At 41.1% G+C, this 27,332-nt stretch overlaps 1 protein-coding gene and 1 long non-coding RNA gene across 11 annotated transcripts in view; one reads left to right on the top strand and one right to left on the bottom strand.

Annotated features, from left to right (window-relative positions):
• The window catches only part of FHIT (fragile histidine triad diadenosine triphosphatase), a 1,472,419-nt gene that overhangs the window by 168,832 nt on the left and 1,276,255 nt on the right, over positions 1–27,332 (bottom strand). For all 10 annotated transcript variants that reach the window (XM_073901470.1, XM_073901471.1, XM_073901466.1 and 7 more), the window contains one exon: positions 11,632–11,700. In XM_073901470.1, coding sequence (XP_073757571.1) covers positions 11,632–11,700 — 69 coding nt within the window. Of the gene's footprint in view, positions 1–11,631; positions 11,701–27,332 lie in introns of those variants that run through there.
• On the top strand, positions 19,867–24,048 carry LOC112833855 (uncharacterized). Its single transcript, XR_003210747.2, has 3 exons — positions 19,867–20,547; positions 21,125–21,306; positions 23,867–24,048. It is a non-coding gene; the product is annotated as an uncharacterized lncRNA (long non-coding RNA).

A 27,332-nucleotide genomic window follows, 5' to 3' on the forward strand; every position in this document is an offset into this window, starting at 1 on the left:
GTGTGTGTGTGTGTGTGTGTGTGTGTGTGTGTGTGTGTGTGTGTGTGACCTTAAAAAAGTTATTAGGTTTCTCTGTGCCTCAGTTTTCCTATTCTTGAAGGTAAATGTACTCACTGCCCCACCCTGCACGTCATTGGACGTATGACCTAATCAGCATGCTGAAGTCATAACCACACCACAATTTCCCTCTCCAATTGAGAATATTGCCCCTAACTTCTCTCATAAAGTTGAATTCAGATGTATACCAGATCACTAATAGATGAAATCCCTCAAGCTCCTCATGCTGTTGATTTTGAGATGAGACCTGACTGAAGAAATTATTATGTGCCCCAGGGAAGGAAGGTAAGTGGTAGACACACTATGTGGATGGAAAATGGCTTAAGAAAACAAGTTTGATTGCTTATTTCAGATCATGAAAAATAAATTCAGCCTCAGTCTTCATATCAACTGATGTGGCCAAGATTACTAGAGAAGCCAGTCGAAGGTTCATACATGGATTTGACCCAACTGTGCACATTCCTCTTCAAAATCTCTGAAGAGTTTTCTAAAGAGAACCAAAATTCTTTTAAAGGAAAGAAAAGATGCAGGAGCAGGGTTTCATTTCAGGGAAAAGGGAATATTCTGTAAGTTTCTTAGTTACTGTTAATGTAAGAAGGAGTTCCAGCAGGTACTGGTACAGCTGGCCTAGAAGATATTTACGGTCCATTGAGAGTTGTAAGCAAGGACTGTTTTTTTTTTTTTTTTTTTTTTTGAGGAAGAAAAAGGCAGCAATTTCCTTTTAAATATTTTAGTTTGTTATCATGACATGACTACGCTATAAGGCATGCAAAAGTATTTAAGAGGTCCAGTGAGCAAAACCAGCTCAGAAAGGATGACCTTGGGAATTGTAGAAGCTTGGCTAGAGTGTGTTGATGACTTTCTTGTGTTTAAAAAAAACAACAACAACTATAAAAAGGGGTTATAATAAAGTATCTAGCTGGGGACTAGTGGGTCATATTTGAAAAGCAGAGAAAATGTCTAACTTTGGAAAATGCCAATTTCCTACACTCTAAGTCTTATGTGCTTAATTAGCAGTGGTGTGTCCAGGACTTATGGGTTTCTTGGAAATCTGGGATATGTGTGTGTGAGTGAACGTCTCTAGGGTCGAACAGAGACCTTGAAACTGTTTGAGATTTAGCACTGGAAGTCATAGTATCTAGACAAATCACTCATCTCACTATCTTTGAGTTTTCCATAAAAATGAAGGGTAGTATTTGCCTCAGACCAAAGGTTTTGTAGTCAAATGGACTGTGATAAAAACAAGCTTTGTCATGAACTAGTTATAATGTCTTCAGACAAACATTTGCTGTGAGGTATTAATGATATCTTCTACCTCACAAGGTTTAAGAAAATTCAAGAAATGTATGTATAACACCTAGCACAGAGTCCAGTCCATTGTGGACTCCCAGTAAATGAAAATGATATTTTTATTCTACTAGTAGTTTTCATTAGCCCTCTCCCTAGGAAACAAGATTAAGAACTAGAATTGTTTATTACTATTCACCTATTATTTATTACTGGTAGCAAATCTCCCCCGCCCCTCATTTGAAATACTGGAAACCTAAAACATATTGAGATTTAAATAGCAAGTTTAACATTAAGGAAGTTGTAATAAACCACTGAATGGACCCAATGCATAGATTTTAGACCTATGTAGGTATAGGAACCTTTTCTAGATTTCCTTGATTAGAAAGAAAATCTGGCATCTCTCAACTTGGCTCCTCTAAATCTGGGGGTCATAACAATCTCCAAAAGAGTTGCTTGCCAGTAAGGTAAGGCAATTTGAAAGTCTTGGAATAAAATTGTAAATCAAAATTTCTTCTTTCCAGAAGAGATTCTGTTAATGGAAATGTTTGTAGGTCTGGACAGTGTGGGCTGCATACTTGTGGCAGCTTAAAAAGTTTAATGTGGTCAAAAATTATTGAGCTGCTGTTTCTCTGAAGGCTGTTGGCCCAAGGCAGGCATGATGACAGTTACAGGTAATGACATTGCACCTGTGCGATCTCCCCTTGATGGGTCCCTTGGATTTGGAAAACCTCCTGGAAAACCTCTCATTTTCTGGACAGTCACCTACTTCAGCTTCCAACTTCTCACTCGCTCCCACCAATTCTTTATAATACTCTCTGATAATAATATGATAGTATTAATAATGTTAATAATTATCAAATAACGGCTAACATTTATTAAGCATTAACACTGCATCAGGCATTGTTCTGGGGCTAATTTATTCTTCCAGCAGCCTCATCATAATCCCCATTTTACAGATGAGGAAACTGAGGTATGATGCAATCAATCCGGATCTGAGCCCAGCCTTAAGTCTTGATATTCCCATAAAAGTACATTTAATGGGGGGCAGCTGGCTCAGTTGGTAGAGCATGTGACTCCTGATCTTGGGCTCATGAGTTCGAGTCCCACTTTGGGTGGAGATTACTTAAATAAAACATTTTTAAAAAGTACACTTAATGGGTTTCTTTTCAAAACTGGAAGAAAGTTTGGCCACCTGAATAATGGTTGATTAGGCTACTCATAGAGGAGCAACGGTCCAAAGAAACAATGATCAAAACAGTGGCTCATCCGTCTTCCAAAATTCATGGATTACTTTGCGAATCCCTGGTAAAATTAGTAGAAGGAAAATAAATTTAAAAAAAATGAAAGTAGACTTTGTGTAGAGGAATTCACCTGGCCATATTTGAGGTCATTTCATTGTTAAACTTCCACAAAGCATTTGATCAAGGATGATAGGCCCTAGCTCAACTGTTTGATGACCTATCTCTTGTGTTATCTTATGGTTTTATGGACCAGGAAAAATAAATTATTATGCTCTGGATATGGAAAGGTAGGGTGAAAAAATTAAGAGGTTTTGCATTAAAATTACACTTTATGAAAACTAATGAAATTGTTTGGATTTAATAAAGTCTGAAACTGCACTTTCCAGTTTGGTAGACACTAGCGACACGTAGCTAGTCTAAATTGAGATGTACTTGAAATATAAAATACATACTGGATTTCAAGGACTTAAACAAAAAGAGGATGCAAATATCTCATTAATAATGTTTTGTATTAGGGGCACCTGGGTGGCTCAGTTGGTTAAGTGTCCAACTCTTGGTTCTGGCTCAGGTCATGATCTCAATTGTGATCTCAATCCCAATTGTGAGATCGAGCCCCAAGTCAGACACCATGCCCAGCATGGAGCCTGCTTAAGATTGTCTCTCTCTCCTACTCTCATTCTCTCTCTCTCTCACTCTCTCTTAAAAAAATATTTTGTATTAGTTACATGATTAAATGATAATCTTTTGGTAATACTGAGTTAAAAAATATATCATTAAATTAGTTTCACCTATTTCTTTTCACTTGTTTTAGTGTGGCTACTGAAAAAATTTTAAGTACATATGTAACTCACATTATATTCTGTTGGGCAGTGCTGCTCTAACACACAATATGTGAAGTACAGACTGGGACATTGTGATAGATACCACCTGATGGTGACATCAGTATTGCCATATTTTGGGCACCGAGGCTGGGGTTCCAAAGGCTAGGCTATGTTTCTAGGGCCCTATGTGCTTTTTCTGAAGCAGGTAACTTGGAGACCTACCATTCTCTGTTGGTATGTGACACATGACAGATCCAAAGAATAGGTCCTGCTCAAAGCTAATGGGTAATAAGACATATTCATAAAGATTATTTTAATTAGGTATATCATTCTTTCATCTAAAAAAATGTCAGTTGATAATTGAAAAGCAAAATAAAAATGCCTTGGGGCTTTAAAATTGTATTCATTTTTATCTTTCTTTTCCCCTTAATTCTTGCTTATTTTGCTTTTCATCTTTAAAACAGAGATCAAGTCAAATGTTTGGGGACTTTTTTCTTTGAGGCCATTATAATTTTTTTTTAAGTAGGCTCCATGCCCAGCATGGAGCCCAACATGGGGTTTGAACTCATGACCGTGCGATCAAGACCTGAGCTGAGATCAAGAGTCGGACTCCTGACTGAGCCACCCAGGTGCCCCAAGGCCATTATAATTTATATTGATAGAAAAGTGTCAATGCTTAATTCATATCTCTTTTCTTCTTGCTGTACTTATCCACTTCTGCACATAATTTATTCCTCCAATAACCTTCCCTATTCCTACTCCCCATGCTTACAACTCTCTAATAAAATAGATTTGGAAAAATTTCTTATGTGAGGTATTGATAGTTTTCTTTAGTAGGTCACAGGCTCCAAGTTACTGAACATTTTTGGACACTCTTATTAAGTGACTGCTTATAGTTTTGTCAGGAACCTTGAATATAAACTTAATTTAAAAATTTAAAAATACACAAATGGTCCAATCTTCACTTACTAATGTTAGTTGAGGTTTGATTGCAGCAGTCACTGTGTAACCAAAAACACAACTGTGACAGAGAGATCTCAGCAACAAGGACTTCTTAGAGCAGGCATTTGCCACCTTACCTAGCTTGATCTTATTGACTCCTGCTGGGATATGCCTGTTTGGAGACAGGATTTACTGTAGAAGGCAGAAAGGACCCTGGCCAACAAAGCCTTATTCAGAAAACATGGAGTGGTCTTACTCTGGTATGATGGATAGAATGACACGTGGTTAACTTTTTGCTGCTTATTGCTCATTAATATGCAATTGAACATATTCAAATGACAGAGGAGAGCAGTTCTGAGAAGACTGACCTAGGGTGGAAGTTCTCGAAGCCAACTCCAGGAAAAACTATAGAGGTGGCATCCCCTGCCTTGAGGTACATCCTATAGATACCTGTCCTTCTCATCATTAGCCACTCTTCTGCCTTCCTTCAGTGTTTTTCCTTTTGTATCCAATGACTTTATGATTCTCCCTGGAGGCTCCCAGCCGACCATCTCCACCATTATAACCCTGCATGCTTCTCAACATTTCACATGCGTAGAGTCCATCAAATGTAACTAACATGAATTGTATACTTCTTGAATTCTTATCTCTACTAGGAAAAAATGGGCGGAAATAATTTTTAACCAGGTAAATGTTTCTTTTTTTTTTTTAAAGATTTTATTTATTTATTTGACAGAGAGAGGGATCATAGCAGGGGGAGTGTGAGAGGGAGAAGCAGGCTTCCCACGGAGCAGGGAGCCCGATGTGGGCCTCGATCCCAGGACCCTGGGATCATGACCTGAGCCGAAGGCAGATGCTTAACGACTGAGCCACCCAGGCGCCCCAGGTAAATGTTTCTTTGCTAATCTTATGTTCCTCTCCTCCGAGGGACAGAGAGATCTGAGTAATAATCTGACATAGGAAAATGTAAACCAGATGTCTACCCAATTCTCTTATTGCTAAAATAGGTAGCCAAAGAGCATTCAGAGATCCACTCAGGGAGAATTTGATGTCAAAGATTATTAATTTACCACTAACTATATAATTATTTGTTGGTTATATCACACCCAGATTCTTTGAGGTAGAAGTTCTCATAACATTGTAATAACTTTGTATGGTGATGGATGATAATTATACTTCCTATGGCGAGCATTTCGTAATGTATATGATTTTCAAATCACTATGTTGTACACCTAAAACTAATATATGTTAACTGTGCTTCAATTAAATTTTTAAGAAAAATTTGAAAGTTCTCATGAATTTAGAAGAACCCACAGAGTTCTTGTTTTATTCTTAACAAGAGGTAACCAAGTTTTCATTCCAAAATTCTCAGTCAAAAATGCATTTCTCAGTATGAAGATATCATTGAACCGGGGTGGGGGGAAAGCTAATTAACTGTCTCATTGAAACATTCCTTCCCTTTTGGAGTCAACTGGGGACCCATGGACTTTGAGCCCATTGTCAAATGGTGTGTGAAAGAGATCCAAGTTCAACAATAAATATTATCAGCAATATAATAGTTTTCTCCAGCCCTCAGGGCCGAATGACCTGCATTTTAGCAAATTGATTTTGTTCATGCATTGTGTTAAGCCAAGCAATTGTTTCCCATGACATGCTTGAACCCACTGTTGCTCTGTCTATGAAATTCATGGTTGAATTGTCCAATTGCTGATTGCTATTCCCATTTGCTTTAATAATAGTCACTTCCTTCATCAGTAATGGGTTTTATATACAGTGCACATCAAAACCATTCAATGTCACCCATAAACATTTGATGAATTGCCTAATACAGTTATGAGAGTTGCTTATTTGGGACACAGCTAGTGTAAGCCTTACTGAATTAATGAGATGATGTACCATGGCATTAGGCAATGGGTGTTTTCCTCCCCCACATTAGCTGTACGTTCTCTTTTAACCAAGGACCCATTTAAGTCATTAGCATAATCTTCATCAACTTGTCAAGATAATGGAGGGCCCCCTAAGTTCAGAGAAGGCCTCACATAATTCATGGATGTTTAAAGAACATGGATATAGAAAGGGTTTGGGAGCAATGGACAAATAAGATCTGCATGGAAAACAACACCAAAAGGGCTTTATAAGAGAGTTTGCCTTGAAAAGCATGAAGTGTGAACTCAGTTTTGAGGGAGAGAAGGGAGACTCATTCTCTGAAATGGGGAAGATAAATTAGCTAACAAAATGCACAAAGACAAATTTGGGACAGAAAGCTGGAGGAAGAGCAGATAAAGATAACCCCAGAGATGATAATCCAGGTCGAAATGAAAGGAAGAGAACTCTCGAGCCTGCTTTCAGCAAATCCCACATCTGTATTTTTTACAGACACGTGAGTCTACATTTTGGTGGAAGCAAGTGACTTATCAACGTTGACACGTGCCTACCAGACTTCCTTAGCAATCAGACAAGGTTTATAATTACTTCGCCATCCTTCTGACATGGGACGATTTGGAGCTGTGTGCACACTGATTTCTGACCAGTAGATTCTTAGATTCTGTTCCATAAATCCTCCACTAAATTAACTTCAGATGGCTGACATCACCATGTCAGAATCTCACCCAATATAGCAAGAAGTTAATAAATTGACCCCCTTAAAAAGCAAGATACTCTCTCCCTTTAAATTATGCTAGGACTAGTAGGGAATATCAAGTTCTTCTTCTTCTTCTTTTTTTTAAAGATTTTTTTTTATTAGAGAGAGAGAGAATGAGAGATAGAGAGCATGAGAGGGAAGAGGGTCAGAGGGAGAAGTAGACTCCCTGCTGAGCAGGGAGCCTGATGTGGGACTCGATCCCGGGACTCCAGGATCATGACCTGAGCCGAAGGCAGTCGCTTAACCAACTGAGCCACCCAGGCGCCCCAGGAATGTCAAGTTCTTCTAGTTCAACACCTCATTCCCTCATGTACTCATTCATTCAACAAATATTTCTTGGAGACCACCTCCATGCCAGATTAGGTCCCTGTTCCCAAGTCCCTACAGTGTGGTTGGGAACACAGGCACTGAATACTAAACTAAAAAATTATTTCAAGTGTGGTAAATATTAAGAAGGAAATAAATGTAGTAATATGATAGAATTATTGTGGAGGAGATAAGAGATGGGTTGGGGGTATCCACCTTTGAGAAGGTGACATTTGAGCTGAGATTTAGATGAAGACACGAAGCCACTTGAGGTTATAGGCAAAGAAAATAACGGTGCCAAGGCCCTGAGGTGGGAACAAGAATAATATATTTGACAAAAGCAAGCAGTGAGAGAGAGTGAATCTAACAGGGGCTGGAGAGGTAGGCAGGACACAGAACTGAAGTTAAAGAACTCACCCAGGGCCATAACACTATACACGAGTAACCAAGGAAGTAAAATGGAGGTTACAGAGAAGTGACATGCACAGTAGACGAGATAAACAGTCCTGTAGAATAGTGACATTTGAATGGTAGAGGGAAGAAGGGTAGTCCATGAAATAGACAGAGATCTCAAACTCAAATGCCTTTAGTGGCCAGACAAGTATCATAAACATGTGAGGCAGGCGTTGGTAAGAGACAGGGAGTTGGGGGAGATGCAGTGACCTGAAGAATGAGTGACGTGCCCAACAGCATTCAGACTCATTAAAAAATACTTTGCAGGCAAAATAAAATACATATGTGGAGGCAAGCAGAGCCCATGGACCATCGATATGCAGCAGGGATCTGGAGGAAAAGTAGGAAGCAGGCTGAGAATGAGAAAAGTCAATAAAGCCTGGTCACCCATAACTCAGAGAGGAGAGCTACACTTATATTTCTATGACCTACATTAAAAAGTTTATTAGGCAGTAACCCAAAAGCTTATTCTGATGACTACTACAACAATAACTCACACTAGTTGTTACAGAACTTGCCTAACTGAAAAATAAAGGTAATGATCCAGTGGGTCAGATTTGTAAAGACTGGAATCCTAGAACCAAGGGGTACCTCGAGGACTGGATGTAGAAGTCCTCTTGAAGAATCATGGCCATCCACTCTGTGCCTGCATGGATCCGGGAAAGGGAAACCCCCACACACCGCCAACCACACACACACATACAAGGCGCTGTAAGTGTTCAGCAAGTTCTATCAATTTGATCTGTTGTTACGTGGAGCTGATATCTGGCTCCTTTTAGCCCCAAAGCCCTAGATTTCCACCCCATCCCTGCCAGAGACACACAGATCATTTAACTTTTCCCACCTACTGGCAAATATTTAGAAACAGTGACTCTGTCACTGCCTTCCCTCTGCAAGTCTTCCCTTCTCTAGACAAAATATCTCCATCACCATGTCCAGACTCTGCCATCCCAGTCACCTTTCTGTGAACCTTCTCTAGTTTGTCACTCTTTCTCCTGAAACGGGGCCCAGGGAGAACACCACATTCCTAGCTGATTTATAATCTAGGGCTTCTTTAGGCATCGTGTTCTGCAGTATTGGAAACACAATTGCGTTTTATGGAGCCCCGCCTCCTTTGTCCCTGTTCCCACTCCCCACCCTCTAAGGCAAGTGTGTTTGTTGTATTTTGTGGACAGATAGATAATCTAGAGTGAGAGCTCCGATCAGCATAAAGAATGCCGTCCCTCATCACTCTATCATTTCTGATTAAGATCACTCAGTCTAATGTACATTATGTCTTGTACCAATAATGCCTGTGCAATGCTTCATGCTTCCTGTGCCACTTTCTAGACATTATCTTATTATGTGCTGAAACTGGAAAAGTATATTTTTGCACAAAGAGGAAGATGAATCTGAGAACGAGTAGTGAAAGGCAGAGGAAAAATTGGAAATCTGACCCCTGAAAAGAGTGTTGAATGGAAGCATCCAATGACGTGGCTTTGAATCTAAGTTCTCCCTTTACCCACCAACTGCAAGTTCTTTTAGAAATAAAATTAATGATCACAATAAGAACAGCACCACTACCTATCAATAAATGCCTAGTAGATGCCAATCCCCACAATGAGCTTTTTAGGTATGGCATATCATATGTTTCGTATGAGTCTTTGAAGAATGTTATCTCCATTTTTAAAGATAGAGCTTCAGTGACTTGCCCCATGTCACAAAATTAGCAGGTGACACTTGGATTTAAACCTAATTCTGTCTGTCTCTGAAGTTCAATCACTTCATAGTTTTATACCACAATCCCCCTTTGTGGGCACTGTCTATACTACATGACTTAACAGTTAATTGAAAACAAAAAAACAGAACTCTTATAGTAATTCCATCTCCAGAGATGCTTCTCCAAGTAGGGAGAAGCAGGAACATGTGTTGCCTCACCAGTGGGGCTAGAGAGGCTGTGAGAGCATATGCACAAGGGCAAGAGCGTAAGGGAGGGGAGAAAGGCCACACGCCAACCTCAGCGTTGGACATTGTGTCTCGAACTGGGCTGAAATGCAGGCCCACAGCTCCTGTCGTAAGCACATTAGGAATATAAATAAGATTTCAAGGTGACAGTTCAGCCTAAGAAAACAGTGTTTTCAAGCACTTTTAATAACACTTTAGCAGTATTCACTTGTATATAAATCATGTGCTAATTTATTCATTAAAATAGCCTGTACTTGGCAACATTTTATTAACCTTAGTTTATGCTAATAAGATCAGTACTCATATTTTTTAAAAATGCATCTCTTTATAATTACTCCATAATTCTGATTTTCTTCCAACTTGAACTAAGCCCTTACTAACTCCAAGTCACATTCCACATCTCATGAAAACAAGTTCAAATTACAGTATTATAGGATAGAACTTTCAGAAAGCACAAATTTGGGAGAGAGAGTATTCCCAAATCTAGCCATGATCAGAATCTCCTGGGCACTTTCTTATGCTCCCATAAATTACAGATTCCAGTGTGCTCCTGCAATCTACTGGGTCAAAATCTCTAGGGATGGGATCTATGGGGAATGGAGATCTGCAGCAATTCGTCCAAAAACCAGGACTTAGGAACCAGTAACTAGAACATTTCCACTCTGCACAGGCCTATTGCAGCTCACAGGAGGCACAATATAGTGAGGGATATCCCAAAAGCATGATCACCAGTCACCGCTGAGGATCCAGTGAGTCCCAGAAAAATTAATTTTAAGTCTCATTATTAACTTATGACCTTTCATTCTTTATTTTTTAGGGCCTGGGTAGCCATTTTAATACCTAGTTACTGCAAAAAAACACTACAAACACACACACACACACAAAAAAAAAGACACACAAATACAAAAAAAAAAAACCAAACCCTACAAATATAAAACCAGGTGGAGATAATCGTAGGGATAGAGCCACATGAACAGCTAAAATAAAAAAAAAATGTACTTTAAATGTTGTTCTCAAGTGGTTAGAATAATAGTGTCAAAAAGATGGCAAAATTGGTACCTCTTTCCTATCTGACACCTGTGATAGACACTGCTAATCAATCATAGCATTTGTCTTTGTTTCATCCGGAAACAGCCTCAAAACCCTTTCCAACCAAGCACTCAGGGCACCCCTGCCATCTGATCATTTGGGGAACATATGTGCCCTTCCCTGGCTAGTATAAGTAGTTAAACTGAAATTATCATCTAATATTTTACAACAGCATATCCATTATAGGATACTTACCCCACAAAGTGCACACAGACCCCTGAAGTTTCTCAGGTAGATGAGACCATAGGAGATCACCTTGCTACTTCATCTCTATAAGTGGTTTCACATTTATATTTTTTAATGAAAATATCCAGAAATCAGTTAACTGCTAAAATGTTTATAATACATGGGCAGCACTCATATCATTCAAGCCAACTAGGTTCTGCTGATGATAATTCAAAGTTTCACTTTGAATAAATGCTGTTAGGAGAGACAAGCTGAGGTCCAAAGGGTCTTTAAAATTAAATTGAGCATCTGACTAGAAAAATAATGTATGAGTCGCATTGATTTCCATTGATCAGCAGCACTACATATTTTCTCCTATGGAGACTCTGGGCCCTATCGCCACATAATATTTAGTGTCCTGGTAAATGAGAGGGTGGAAATCACAAGGACACTTGCTTTCTGCCACATTTCATTTGAAAAAGAAAATCATTATAATTCATTTGTCTTTGGTTCCTGTCATGGCTATTCTCGGCTCCTTGGCTTCTACCGTCACTTCCCAAGTCATACTGGGTGGAATCCCATGTAAGCCCATATATCAGGGTGATGCCTAGTTCATCAGCTTGATTTCATCATACCGACAGCCCCTGTGATCACGCAATAAGATCAGAGAGAACAGACCCACCTCATCATAGACGCTGTCATTCCTGTGAAAGTCTCCAGCCTTCCTCGGAAGAACGTGGACGTGAACATGCTGAAAATGAACGAGAGAGAAAAGAAATGAAATGTGATTATCTCCCCATATATTTCAAGACTTGACAGTGATGCTCCCATGAAGCCCAATTACTCCACATTCGTTCCTGCTGGATTAGTTTTCAGAGGAGGGTGATGTTCACCTTCAGTAACTGTATCTGAAATCCATGGAGAATGGAGAGGCTCAAAACAAGAGAGAAAAATGTGGTGGCATGGATGAGAATTTGAGTGAAATGCCAGGGTGTTTTGTGGGGGGGGTGTCTGTGGAATTAGCCATAGCTGTCAGTCTTGGCTATAGTTAGCCAGTGCTTTGAAGTGACAGCATGGTTTAAAAAGTTGACCACAGGGACTCTGAAAGGGACAAAAACTCAAAATTGGCCAAAAGAGAATTGCATAAGAGCAAATAAGTGAGAGTAGCAAAGAGTGTGGGCCAAGTTACAGAATCATGGTTTTCAAATAAAAATCATTTAACAGTAATACAAATAGTCCTCCTTTGTTAAACATCTACTTACTGTGATAAGAAAGCTCTATGCTTAGCATGGATCTCATGTACTGCTCTAAATAATCCCATGAGGCAACTTCTGCTCTCAGATCCCCTTTACAGATGAGGAAATCTACCCTCAGAAGTGGTCAAGACCCCACAGGAGGTGGCAGCATCCCTGCAGGAACCCAGGGCTTGTGGCTCTTGCCCCCACACTCTTCATGAGCATCGATGCTCCTTCTGTGAGTTCGATCTATTAAAAAGCCCGTGTCTCCAGTCTATGAAAGCCCCCAGGTAATAGTCATAGCAATGTTGTTATGCAGAGATCATGAATCAAGGCACATCGCATATCTAATTCAATATATTCTTCAAGGCTAAACTGCTGTTTGAAAGTTTTACTTTCCAAATAGCCTCTGTTGTACCTTGGCTAAAGTTAAACCTCATTCCTGCCCTTGAGCTATGTTCCTGCGTTTATTACAAACCGTGGGGAGGAATGTGAAAATGAAAAGCCTAAATGTAGAGAGGCAGACAAAGAATCAAACTTAGTCCCTGATCACGCCCACCCCTTCTTGATTACAGAGATCAGGCTCTGAGCTTCCAAAGGGCCTCTGAAGAATGTGAGATGAAGTGTCCCTGTGGCTTTGCTGCACATGGAGGGGAAAAATGATATGCTATTAAAGCAGAGGCAGGGAACAAGGCGGTCCAAGATGAACGAATGCAGAGGAGCCTCACATCAGCCCCTGAGTGCAGTCCCCAAAGAAGGACACGTTTTTGCCAGAATATTCTCCAGTTGATGATGGAAGGTAGTCATAGACTGTTCAGCAACTGGGACAGTGTATACTTAAGTTACAAAGACAGAGTGAGCTATAGGGAGACAAGGGGAACAAATAAACAAGGCAACATAAGTTGCAAACTGCCTGTGGAACAAAGTCTTAGGAGAAAGCAATGGAGGACGGGCTCAGGCTGGAATACGCTGAAGGACACAGGCTGGCCGACTTCAAGGTGAGACCAGAAAAATGCCACAGCACAAGGAGAGAGCTCCCCTCCGAAGGAGGCTTCACTCGACCCTCGCTTCCCAAACCTGCAGCTCTCCTTCCCTCCTCTTGTTCTTTCCCCTTTCCTTTCTTCCTTTTCTCCTTCCTTCCTTTCTGCCCTGCTTCCTTCTTTTCTTCCTTTCTTCTATCCATCCACCCACCACCTCCCTCATACGTGGAATAATCAGGTATTCCACACCAGTGCCCTGCAGTCAAACTGCCTACTGTGAACCTGACCGACGACTTACTGGCCGTGTCCCCTGCCTCAGAAGGGCCTGGATCTCTGTATCCTTGGCTGCAGCGGGGACGGCAGCAGTCTCCACCTCACATGGTCATTAAGAGGATTCAAATCCACTAAGCCTGCGCTCAGCATGCTGCTTTGTGTATCATCGGTATTCAGTACATGTAGCTATAGCACTATTACTCTTCTTCTTCTTCTTCTTCTTTTTACTTATTTTCATTATCATTTTTTTTGACCTTCAGACCAAGTAGAGATCACATCCAGGCACTAGATCCCACACTAGCAAGGAAGAGATTTAAGAAGCTCCTCGAGTGGGGTGTGTTTCTAGTTTATCTGTTGCTACGGCTTGTTTCTCTTGCATTGACTGGTGGTTCTCAAAGTTGAGCATGCACCTGGGCTTGGTGAGACACATATCCTTGGGCCCCCAAAACGTGCATTTCAAACAAACTGCCAGGTGGTGCCAACGTCATTGGTATAGACTATCCTTCTGCTTCCTGACCTTTTTCCTACCAAAAGTGACCACAGGCACCAAGGTCACTAATTGTTTTGTCTGCCCTATCGACTTCTGGAAGACATACTATTACTAAGTGCTCCCTGGCTTCCTGCACTCTTGTCACCCTCTGTGCCTTATCCTTAAGGATGTGCCTGTTGTGCATTAGTGAACTAGGGCTGGCTATGAACTTAATATTATATGAAGGGAACCTCCTGGGTCCAGGCCCATCCCATGCCTCCTCTTCTTTACCTTGCCTGCCTGGGTTTAATGTTCAGGGCTATCTCTATAAGCTTTGTTATCACCCAGTCCTGGAAATGTCTTTCCTGATCATTGGTAACCACCTGAGATTTACGGTGACACTGATGACAACAAACAGCTCATTATGTAGGTGCTTCTCCCCAAGGGCATAGACCTCAACGCAGCCTGATATCTTGACATAAATTCTTAAGTGACAGACTGATCACAAGATCCTGACAACCCACTCAACTTCTCAGACAAGGGAAATCATGATAAACCCAGCTCACAACTTCACTGTTGTGAAGGAATACCATTACCACGGCCTTCCAGTAGAATGGTATTCCAGTAAAACAAAACAAAACAAATACAACCCTATGATCAGCACACATGGGGATATTTTAACATAACCTGTCCTTAGTGAATTCATATTGAGCCTCGGTGATCACCACTTACTTTTCTAAGTGGTGTAAAACTTCTACTTAATAAAGCACTCCAAACTTTTGCCAGGGTTTATTTTTTTGCTAGAGTTTAAATTTTGCTAGGGTGTCAAGCAGTTTAGCAGCTTGAGTTTTCTGAAGAATACTTCAGAAAAGCCATGACGTATTCCATACCAAAAAAGTTTTTATGGTCAAGTAAAATTTCACAATGCTCATTAGCATATTAAGGTATCAGGCAAGAACCACATTAAATACACTCAATTAAATATGTTCAGTTAGCTACCAGGAAACTTATTTAATAATGGAGATCTCAAATCCTTATTTATATAACATCTATTTATACTTTTCTAATACCATTATTCATGCAAAATTATTTATAACCAGGTGCTACTCTAGGAACCAGAGATACAGTACTAAACAAGACAAAGTCCCTCCCCCCACAAAGCTACATTCCAAGAGGTGATGCAGAAAATAAACAAGCAAATAAATATACAACTTAATTTCAGGTGAAGACAAGTGTTATGGAAAAAATATAGCAGGCAGACCTAAAAATTCAGAATTGGGACTCTTACACATTTGAAGTTTGGGAAGAAAAAAAAGGATTCAAAGTTAAGGATACGGTGAGGAAAGAGACAAGTCAGGAGAGGGTCAGTGCTAACGCTGAGAGAGGAAGAAATTTCAAGAAGGAAGGAATAATCATCAGTGTCAATGTTGTTGAAAGCTTGAGTTGGTTTCAGTCAAATCAGGGGGATAAACACTTAACTGAAAACAGACTCAATATCATTAGTCAGTACTGAAATGCAAAGCAAAGCTACACTGAAATATTACCTCCTATTCAACAGAAAGGTGATTAAAGAAAAAAAAAGGTAAGACAATAACAAGTGTTGGTGAGAATATGGAGAATTAAAACCTTCCTACACTGTTGGTGGGAATGTAAAAGAGTATCACACTGGTTTGGAAAATAGCTTGACACTTCCTCAAAAAGTTAAACAGAGTTTCCATATAACCCAGAATTCCACTCCTAAGCATGTGCCCAAGAGATATGAAAACATATGTCCACACAAAAACTTGCACATGAAAATTTATAGCAGTATTATTCACAACAGTCAAATAGGGGAAACAACCCAAATGTCCATCAAGCAGTGAATGCATCAACAAAACACAGTACAGCCACACATTGGAACATGATGTGGCCATAAAAAGGAATGAAGTACTGCTAAGTCGAAGAATTATGCTAAATGAATTATGCCACATGAAAGAAACCAGACATAAAAGGCCAGATATTGTCTGATTCCATTTATGTGAAATGTCCAGAAAGGCAAATCCATAGAGACAAGACAGTAAATTAGCAGTTGCCATGGGAGAATAAGGAGTCACCACTAGAGGGCATGACGTTTCTTTTGGGGATGACGAATATATTCTGGAATTAGTTGTGATGGTTGCACGACATTGTGAATATTCTAGAAAAACTTGGAACGGTATACTTTAAAAGAGTGAATTTGATGGCATGTGAATTATTTATCAATAAAGCTGTTATTTAAAAAGAACTGATGTAGATTTAAGAGAGAGGGGAAGGTGAAGAAAGGGAGATAAATAAGCACAGGCAATGTTCTAAGGAAAAGGAGTCTTGGAAAGAAATCAATGGTTCTATAGGCAGAGGAGGAAGGAAATCACTTCTTGGGAAATATGGCTGAAGTTTCCTCAGCCTACTAGTTTCTATAATTATTATAACCTTTCGTAGTAGAAATCATTGTTAGCATTTATTTAAAGCTCGCTCCATGCCAGTCCCTAGGATGATTGTACACCATTTCAATGAAGCCTTCCAATACTCCCAAGAGGTGATTAATAAATGCATTATCATGTTCAGGTGACAAAATAGACCCAACGAGGTTAAGGAACTTGCACAAGCTCCTGCAGAGAGTGACCAAGCACTGAAATCTGAACCCACATCTGTCGTGACACCATCTCTTAAGAGGCCACCCTGCTTCTCCCAAATATCCATTCCAAATATAAGGACACCTCCTTGCTGCAGCTCCTTGATGCCTCTCTCAAGCTCCACGATTTCTCAGTCATGTCTCTGATCACATCTGCAAATCCTTTTGGGATCATGGGATGGAACTGGCCTTTTGCATAGAAACTTCAATTCACTTACAGCAGTGTTATCTCCTGAGTTCCATTTCTATCTTACTCTTTCCTAGCTGGAAGCCATGCCCAGTATCATAGAGATGAACAAAGTTGTTCAAATGGCAAGTCTTTGTTTCCCTCATTTACTAAATGTAAGTCATTTGCATCAAGCAGGAGATCCACCTTTCCTTGGTCCCTGTGGTTGAGCACATTTTAGCTTTAAAAGCCCTTTCTGTTATCTCTCAGTTTTTCTCCAAATGTGGGATTTCTCTGAGTTTTAATACCCTGCCAACATTTTTGTAGGCCCTGCCTCTTTTGTGCTACAGAGCTTCTTCTTCCCTTTTGAACACACCTACTTTACCTCATACTCACTTGAGGATGGTCGGTGTCGCCACACTAGTGTCTTTTGCCCTTGCTGAAATACAGTGCGAGTTGGTTATAAGGGATACAATCATGGCAAGGGGAAAGGCAAGGAAGGCTAGAGGGAGACAGCTACCCTCTCAGTAACTAGTGTCCTGCCACCCTCAGCTACTGCCCCATGAACCTCCTCACTCAGATCAATGAGTGGCCTCAGAAGGCAAATCTGATTCTAATAAATAACAAAAACCACTGCAGATCAGGGGCAGATAGTGACCCCTCCAGCATGCTCACATCCTACTCCCTGCACTTGTGAATACATTAGTTTCCATGGCAAAGGAGAAGTAGGTTGTAGAAAGATTAAGGCTGCTAACCAGTTGCCCTTAAAATGGGAAGAGTGTGGATGATCTTGGATTATCCACCTGGGCCCAGGGTAATCACAAGGGTCCTTTTTTTTTTTTTCTTTAAGATTTTATTTATTTATTTGACAGAGAGAGAGAGAGAGAGCACAAGCAGGGGGAGCGGCAGGCAGAGGGAGAGGGAAAAGCAGGCTCCTTGCTGAGCAGGGAGCCTGACATGGGGCTCAATCTCAGGGCCCTGGAATCATGACCTGAGCCAAAGGCCGCTGCTTAACTAACGGAGCCACCCATGCACACCATTTACAAGGGTCCTTAAAAGTGGAAGAGGGTGAACATTATCAAAATGTAAAACCCTGGGCTTCAAAGGATACCATCAAGAAACTGAAAAGTCAACTCAAGAGAATGGGAGAATATTTTTGTAGATTCATATATCTGATAGGGCACTGCATGCGGGATGTATGAGGAACTATTACAATGTAATGAAAGACAAAATTCCAACTAAAAAAATAGGCGAGATAGGAATAGGCATTTCTCCAAAGAAGATACATAAATGTAACAAGCACATGAACAGAGTCAGCAGGCCACCCTGTCTCAAGAACTTCACAAAAGCCAGCCTCCTGCCCTTCCTTCTCTGTTTTCCCAGTGGAGGCAGATGACAATACTTAGAATCAACAGAAGTAGGGCTGCCTAGGGGAACCATAGAATTGACTGTCTACAGTGGAACTTTTGAGAGTGAAAGGAGGCCTGTTCCCAACTACACTGGCCTGTTTATAATGACAGGCCTAAGCCTGGACTATTCCAAACGAACCCAGACACACGTTTCACCCGTATACTAGTTGTGTAGTTGGGAAGGACAGTGGTGTCACAAAGATGGGATGTGACATCTCCTCAACCTGCCTTAGTATCTCCTCTCTGCCACTGTGATCGATTTGGTGACCCTGGACAATTGACTTGTTCTCAGTAAGCCCCATTTCCTCCTCTAGAAAAATGGAGACAGTTGTAGCTCCTATTTCTTTGTGTTTTGGATGTGCTGATACGTCTGGAGCACTGTGAGCAGTTATGAGCGTATACTGTTCTCACAAACATGGTAACTCCTGGCATAACTGACAATGACTTAGAAATGGATGGATGAATGGTGTGATAGTATGACAGATGTCTAAGTAAAGTTCTTGATTTATGAGGAAAAAAATAATTAAATGATGTGTCGGTGTTCTCTTTACAGAAAAGAAGCAGATTAAATTTAGGGGATTCTTCAAACACGTGATGACATAGCCCACATCTCTCGAGACGCAAGGTCTCCCTCAATCAGATGCTTCAAATGACAGCCTCAGAATAATGGGTGATGTGTTTATTTCTTTTTGATACCCAGATTATATACGTAAAGCTATTTATATAAGAAGGGGGGGGAATAAAAGGCCCAGAACTTCTTTTTGAGACCAAAAAAAAGGTTCTATTTGGCAAAAACAGGATGTTTTGCCTTTTGGAAGTCAGGGAGGAGGAGGAGGTGGACATCGAAAATCTATTGTAATTTGAGAATTAGAATCTGTGGAGGAAGTCAAAGGAGTGAAAAACTAGAGGCAAGATAATGGGCAGGGAGACTGTGTTAATTCCTCCTGCCCAGATGTTTCTCTCCACATGGTCGCTACTCTACCGCCATGCTTCCCTTTAATTCACTTAGGAAAGGAAAATGGAAGAAGCCACTTGAAATGTAATTGTCTCTTGCTGTTCCTGTTTGGGCCTATTATACAAACAGTAGGGAGATTTCTCATTTTGTTCTGTTTATTGCAGTAGGATTAAAAGCAGGAGAAGGAGGGGAGGTGCTTCCAGCACCTGCTTTCTTAATTGATAGTGATTTCCTTGCCACCAAAATCCAGTGGTTTTTAAACAAAGTCGGTACATTCTCCTCAGCAACATCAGCATCTTATAAACACATCATTAACACAGGAAAGGTGCTGGAACTAAAGCAATAGCTCCCAGTTCCCGCTCAGGGTGAACGGCCCAGATGTCAGTCACCTTTGAGTTTTCTCCTCATTTGCAATCAGTGCTTTTACTTTACAAAGACAAATGATAGAAAAGGCAATTTGTCTTCCTGAGGGCCCTCTTTTGAATTTGTGAGCGATGGGTAAGGAAGTTGTTCTACTTTTTATGTGTTCATTTTGTTCTGAATTTTAGCGGAAGTACTCCTTAAAACAAAGAAAACAAAAATCATCTCACGTGATCCAGTCCTTGGCTACGAAGATGAGCTACTCATGCTTGCCGTGCAGAAGATGGGGGGAACTGATTGGCAAAACAGATGCACTGACACTAGCTCATGTTTGCTCAGGTCTCCGAGCTTCCGTTCTTGTGAAGGAGAAATTGAAGAGGAGCCTGCCAATTATTTCTATGTCCTGAGCTTAAAGCCAAAAGGGAAAGACACATTCCCAGGCTCTCAGAGGGCAGGGACATTTTATACAGCATTGGATTCCATCATCTTGCTTTTATTTGACTTGAAAAGACCTTAATTTTTAGAAAATTTGAAATTTAAAGCTGTCTGGTCGCTAAAAGCTCCTTTAAACTCTTATTGTGGTTTGGAGCCATACATCATCAAAGCTGTGATCCTGAGATGATGTGCTGCACCCGTATATCATGGGAGCACTGTCCGTCTCATGATATATTATTGTAGCTCACAACTGGAGCACCACCATTGATATATGGCTTAAAAACACAATTGTTAAGGCAAAAAATTCGACGGGGTCTCCACAAATTCTGGGAGTTTTATTTTGTTTTGTTTTTTAACTGAACTGGCTTTTAGCTTTTATTTTTTTCTTAAAGTCTCTCAACTTAACTGGGCCAGTCTGGGCAGAGGAACAACACTGTGTTTCTTCTGTTTCATGAAAGGCATACCAGTTGCTTGAACATGGCTGATATTCTAAAGGACGGAACACTTTGACAGGAGGGTCAGAAACCGTCACTGTGCCTGTGCCTTTTGACAGACCACTAATTTTGTTCTTGAATTGACCGTGTCAAGGTGTCCTCAAAGCCCCGTGCGCAGGAGTACTCCAGTGACATTTATTTTGGAACTACAAAACCCTACTTCCCAAAGCAAGTAAGGCAGAATCTGACCATAAAGAAAACATAGGCTTTGGGGTGGTTGTGATGGTTCAGAATAGAGCACATTTAGCAAGGCTCACTACAGAACTGAGCCTTCTGGTTCAGAGTAGGAGCAGACTGTCAAAAATATTTCGAGAATTCCTGCGGCGTAATAGAGAAATAATAAAATTTAGTGAATATTTAGAATATGTTAGCATTGGCCTAAGCACTTTATCTACATATCTCCTTTTATCCACACAATGATCTTATGTGTTAGAATACTGGTTTTCTCTCTGCTTGAAAGGTGAGGCAAGGTGAAAGAATTTATAAATAAAGACACTGAGGCCTGAGGAGAAGGACTGAGCAGGTTTTCTCAATTGCCATGCCCAGGGATGACACTTACTACTGGCGCTGTAGTATAGTTAGACGCACCCCAGCAGAAGTTATAAGCCAACTGCTCCATACGCTACTCACCCTTAGGATAGTAAGCACTTCTGCAAGAGAGTCCCATAAAACAACAGATTTCATATAAATCTGAGATCAATCCTGTACACATGTTCTCAATTATCTTTTGGTTCATGATTGATTTTCAGTGATAGGACAGCTTCAAGTTTTTAAGACTGTTCGGTGAGAAGAAAGTCAAATGTATCATCACTGCCATTTAGAAAGTTGACAAACTCAAGCAAGATTTATAAAACCACAATAAACCCATGTAAATCTGGTCATTTTTCTGGCAGGAGGACATACTCATGCAACAAGACAGGTGGAATTCCAGGTATGTTGGGGTTAATGTAGAGCATGAAATCAGCCATAATATCTGACTTGCTAAAATGGAACAGAGGGGCCGCTGGGGGCGATGGAAAGTTTCGGAGAAGGGCGTGGGCCTTTGGAATGCTGAGGGGGGGGTGCCTTCCCCAAGCTTTCTTAGCCCAAAGAGCCGCCCTGTGATCTAAGAGACGTATGCATTGTCCCTTAAACTATGTTTAGCAGCACTGGTAGAACACACAGATTAGCATATCGTATCTTTCCCGTAAATAGATCCTCCTAGTTCCAGTAAGACCCCTTGTCACACATCACGTGCTTGAGAAACAGTGATAAAAATTTGTGATTATCCTGAAGGACCAATAAAAGTGGGAGCAAAGAAGAAGAAAGGGTCTTCCTCTCTGAGCGTTGACTCCCCTTGCCTTCTCCTCTCTGTCAAAGCAAAGTTTGGAGTCCTCTTTCATCCGTCGGTACAGGGATCGCTGGCCATTCTTGGCAAGGTAGACTGACTCAAGGACAAAAAAAGTCTTCCCATTAAGCCACACACGTGAGGGTTCTGTTCGCTGCTGGGCAGAAAGAGAACCTTAGTGACAGCTCCAGTAAAATGATTTTCAAGAGATACAAAGAATGTTTCCAGATTTGTCATCCTTGTATTTTATGAGCAATTATGGTAGCTGCTGTGTTTACAGTACATATCCTTGATAAGAAAAATTACACAGCGTTCCTTCCTCCACGTGGAGGTCCTTCTCTGTCATTAACCCCCAACTTGTAAGAGCCAGTTCAAATGCCACCTTTTCTGTGTAGCCTTCAGATTCCCCAGGGCTCCTCTGATTGTTTGTATGTATCTCAATGTCTGCTTTTCACTGTAAAGTACCAATAATTACAGGTGCCTCTCTTCCATTAGTCTGGAACTCTGGGTTATTCCTGACTGTATTTTTCTCCTGGTTATTTACTTCCCCCAATCCTACATTCCATAGTATGTACATAAATGCTCGGCAGGTGGACCGGTGGATGGGTGGGTGGATGGGTGGGTGGAGGAATAGATAGATGGATGGGTAGTAGGTGATTGCTAAGTGTTCTTTATTAGGTTGCTTTAGGAGAAAGAAGAAAGGAACCTCATATATACAGATTCTCTTGGCCACTCTTGTCTTTTCCCTCTGCTTAAGAGTTCCTGCACACACAAGATGTGGCCTGTGCAGAGCCATTATGATTACATCGCACATTCCTCTTTTTCCCATTGAAAAGTATTTTTTGTTTTTACAAAATTGTAAGTTTGAAGGTCTTATCTTTCCCGCTTCATATAAGTCCTTTTTAAAAAACTCCTCAAATACTCTTGAGTGTCTGGAGCAAATAGCTCATCCTGAAAACAATCAGATTTGCACAGACTGCCAAGGGGATGTATTCTTTGCTCAGCATTAACTTTAATAAGAGTCACTGTGGTTCTCTCTCAGGAGAAAAGAAGAAACCCACCCTTTCTTTGGATAACTTGTGACCTTGACAAATTAATTCCAGGATATTCCCTTTGCTAGAAAGAATATCTAGAATATGTATTTTTTTTTATTTATACACCGTATCAGAACATTAATCCACAGTTATTCCCTCCGGGTATTTTTCTGTTGGGTATACAATAAAGGATTTGGATGCAAATGAAACAATTATGGCATTTTTCCTTGTCTTACTCATTCTGTGACAAATGCACATTGCTTTACTGTTTGCTATACACATAATTACAGTTCTTTAATTTATGTTTCAATAAAATGTATAATAATAAACGTTTACTGCTCCATGAATAAACATTCAAATGAAGCCTCTAATGGAGGTTACATGTTTCGAGGTACCTCTGTGGCTTTCTAGAAATCTTGCCCTCTACTTAATGAACATCATTTCCATAATCTGTGCTTTATTGCTTAAGCCTCCCTTTAGGAATATTTTACAAAGAAAAAAAAAACTGAAATATTATCAGTCCAAAGGGAAAAAAAAATGTTAAGGGGATTAGCAACTTGTCCCATTAAAGGGACAGGACAAGCTTTCATGTCCCTCCAGAGACAGTGACACAGTAATTATGGAAATGGTGCTTCCTAATTATCTCAGTGGCCAAGTGCATCACTACCAGAGTTATCACCTTTAATATCTGGTTTAAATAAAAGTGATGAGAAGCCCAGAAAGGTCAGCCATGAAGGGCAAGCTTGTGCTACTTCCCTTTCTAGTGCTAACAGAGACCAGGAGGCAGATCTATAAGTTCACGGGGGTCAGGCTAGGACAAGATGGACGCCCCTGGGTGTGAAAACAGACACACGATCTGAATATCAGTTACCCAGAAGTAACTGAATCCAGACTAGATCCTAAGTTGGGTTTCAGGCTGATGGTGTCACACTTTGTTTTCAATGTGAGTTATTTTTTAGGAAAATTACTTAATATAATTTTATGTCATTATCATTTCAAAACGTTAATCTATTTCAAATAATTTTTACAAAGTGTGTTCAAATAATTTTTACAAAGTGTGTTCCAAAAAGCAGGTGCTTTTAAAAATAACTAAAGCATAATGATACATTTCTTTTCTCTTTGTCCAACAGTGACAACTGGATTAACCAGAGAGGAAAAAAAAAAAGGTGGCAGATAAAATCAAGGAACAAAGATCCTTTGTGGTGTGATAAGATCCAGATACTCAGCCTCTGAGGAGTAGTGATGAAATGCGTTCCTTCATGACCTGTCAGCCTGCTTCATTTGGTGGGCTGGCACACTATTTAAACGTTGTCCGGAGGGAATCATTTTACATAGTGAAAAGTTGTGTTTCTTTAGTATGAATAAATATCTCTGGGCCTGCATGCAACATTTTGAGACTATGCTGTTCACTTACCAAAGGATCAGTAGCAAGCAGGGAAAGTTTCCTAAGTGAAGCTCCCTCTCTCCCACCATTTTGTGATTTGTTATGAATAATTAGTTCCTTGCTTTAAATGTTACTGCAAAATCTTTCAAAGGAACATTCTCTTTCCTTAACACGAGCTGAATACAAGATTTTCACCATTTCAATATGGCTATTGTCACATACGACTCCAACAAAGTAAAACATTCAGAATAAATAGAATTTAGTGTGATCCAAATTTTATTATCAGAATTCTCCGTTGGATTTTTTTCCCACATTCCACTTTTCTCTTGGTGCATATGCTTTCTTGTTTTCTAATGTTCCTGAATTCACATATTAGGCAGAACCATCTTTTGGACGGTTACATTCTCCTTCTAACTCGAGTGAGCAGGTATTGATCTGGGAGTCATGCTTTTAGAAAAGACATCCTCTTTTAGGATGGGCCAAATCTCAACCTACAGAGCTACTAAGTGGAGCTGCTACTTCTTACAAACATTCTACCCAGATATGCTCTAGAAAGCAGGAACTTCACAAATGAGATTCTTTTCAAAGTAATCATTGTGAAATATACCAGAAAAAAAAAAAACCACCCCCACCCAACGCCCTGCAACCCAGGAGCACCGATTTGATAGCTCAAGACTGGGATAAATGACTCCAATTAGGCCACTGATCCCCAGTTTTATCGGGACCTCCTAAATCATATCTTGGTTTGGGTCTAGAATGATGACACTAGGAGCATCCAGAGGACTGCATATCATCTCAGCCTCGCTCCCACACAAGGAGCCAGGGGGATTTGTGGGACCCTGTCTGGTGGCTTTGAGGCTCCAACAATGAATGCTGCTAAAGCAATAACAATAAAAAAGGAAACAGGCAGTGAGGAAAGCCCGGGAACCATCTCTCTCTTTTCTCATAATATACTTTATTGTTCAATGAGACAGAGTGATTCCATAGGCAGTGCCCAGAAATTAGATAATATGAGAAATCAATAATGTTTCCTTTTCTGGGTGATTTCAGCAACTGAGGCCTTGGGATTTATGTTGACTCAACGTTTGGAGTCCAGAATGGCATGCTTGCTAGCTTCTGTCTCCATGGTTCCATGTGGACTGGCCACTAATGGAAGACACACTGCATCATGTCCCTTAGTTCAAGTCCTCCTCTGGGCGGGGGGAGGATGGCAGGAGCACTCTGCTGTGTTGGCAATGACTCCAATTTGTTAGGAATCTGCCCCTAGACCTGAGATCTACAGTGGTGGAGCCCTTTTAGGAACACTTAGCAGGAAGGCTCCCTCATGGCATGGATCAGAATTGGTTGTCCAGGTGGTGAAATGAGGTGAACAGCTTATGATGACTTTCCTCTGCCTTTTGACCTTCAGAATTAACTTTGGATCAAGGAGGGCCAGCTGATGGCTGACCATTCTGTTGCACATAAGCAAACAAATGTGTTATTGGTGTTGGGCCCTGGCTGCTGTCAGCCTTGGCTTAATTCATTAATGTGATGAACCAACAATCCATCTTTTAAAACGAGTTATGCAAGCAGGCCATGCCAGGCCCATGGATGTGAAAGTTGGGGGACCACATTTTGCTCCTGAGAAATGTCACACTTTTGTCAGCAAAGAGTCCATGCAGAGAGCATCCCAGATCGTGGTGAACAACAGTCTTATGGCCAGTGCAGCCCGTCAAGGGCTCTCCCTGGACACACAGCCACCGAGTCTAGATTTCAAGGCAAGCATACCTCTCACTTTAGGCCCAGGGACAGAAGGCTCAGGTCCCTGGCCCCGCATCACGGGTTAACAACGTATGCATTCTGCAGCTGGACCCCCTGGCCTCAGGTCCTGGTCCTGCCACTCACCAGCTGTGGAACCTGGACCAGTCACTCACCTCAGAGCTTCTGATCCCTCCTTTGTAACACAAACCCCCTCCTGCGCTTGCTGTGAGGACTGAACAGATGAGTACTGCGAAGTACTAGGACTCGGAACCTAGGAAGCCCCGAGGCAAGGGTCCACCAGATGCCACCGCGGTTGCAGCGCCCCCTGCCCCAGCCATCACTACTGCTACATGACCACAAACATCCTTCGCTCTTTAAATTAAATTTTTAAATACTCATTAAGCAAGTCCTCTTCCAACTCTCTTTTAAGGACTTCAAGCCCTTAAAAAAAAAAAAATTATTCTGTTGAAGCCTAATCTATAAAACAGACAGAATTAGAAGCATTCTCCAGACACCATGGTGTAACCCCACACCCGTATCCTGGCCTCAAAAAAGCCCCGGAGCTTCCAAAGAGCACAGTGTGAAAACATTACCTTCAACCCACTGGGGAGGGAGACTGAAAGCAGAGAACCAGGCATTTCCCCCTGCAGGGTACAAATGCTTAGACAGCAGAGCTTGGTGGTTACCAGTGCCAAGCTCTAAAGTCAGATGAAATTCCCATTCCACCCCTCACTTCCCGGGTGACCCTGGGAAAGCAGTTTTGCATCTGTAAGCCTCAGTGTCCACACTTATGAATGCAGCTAAGGAAGTACCTTCTTCAGGGGGCTGCTGGATTAAATGAGCTACTCTATGGAAAGCCCCTCCCACATCTCCTGCCACTGTAAGGAAATGCAGGATACATGTGAGCTGTTCCTCTGGCTATTATCATGTAGGCCTCTGCTCAGGTGTTACCTCCTGCTATAGACTGAATGTTTGTGTGCCCCTAAAATTCATATGCTGAGATCCTAACCCTATTCCCTAAAGAGATGGTAGGAGGAGATGGGGCCTTTGGGAGGTGATTAGGTCATGAGGATGTAGCCATCATGAACAGGATTCATGAATCCTATTCATGGAAGTGGGCTCTCACCAGACGCTAGCTCTGAGGGTGCCTTTATCTAGGATTTCCCAGCCTCTGGAACAGCGAGAAATAAATGTAGCTCTTTAAGCCATCCAGACTATGGTGTTCCAGCAGCCCAAACTAGGACACCTCCGGGAACTTCTCAATTCCTTTACATAAAAGAAGCCCCACTATTACATAGTCTCCCCCTTCCTTACATGAAATGGTAATCTGTTTTTATTTTTTCATTTTTTGACATATTCAGAGCTGGCATCCCATTACCTGAGAAGATGCCTAGCACATAGTCAACAGATATGCGGAGAATTTGACTGGGTTAAGAGAACTAGGGGGAGGAAGGGGAGAGAGGAAGTAACCC

This window comes from Callorhinus ursinus, unplaced genomic scaffold (genome assembly GCF_003265705.2).
Source record: "Callorhinus ursinus isolate GAN/ISIS: 27379988/994484 unplaced genomic scaffold, GSC_fseal_2.0 scaffold15, whole genome shotgun sequence".
In the NCBI taxonomy this organism is placed as follows: Eukaryota; Metazoa; Chordata; class Mammalia; order Carnivora; family Otariidae; genus Callorhinus; species Callorhinus ursinus.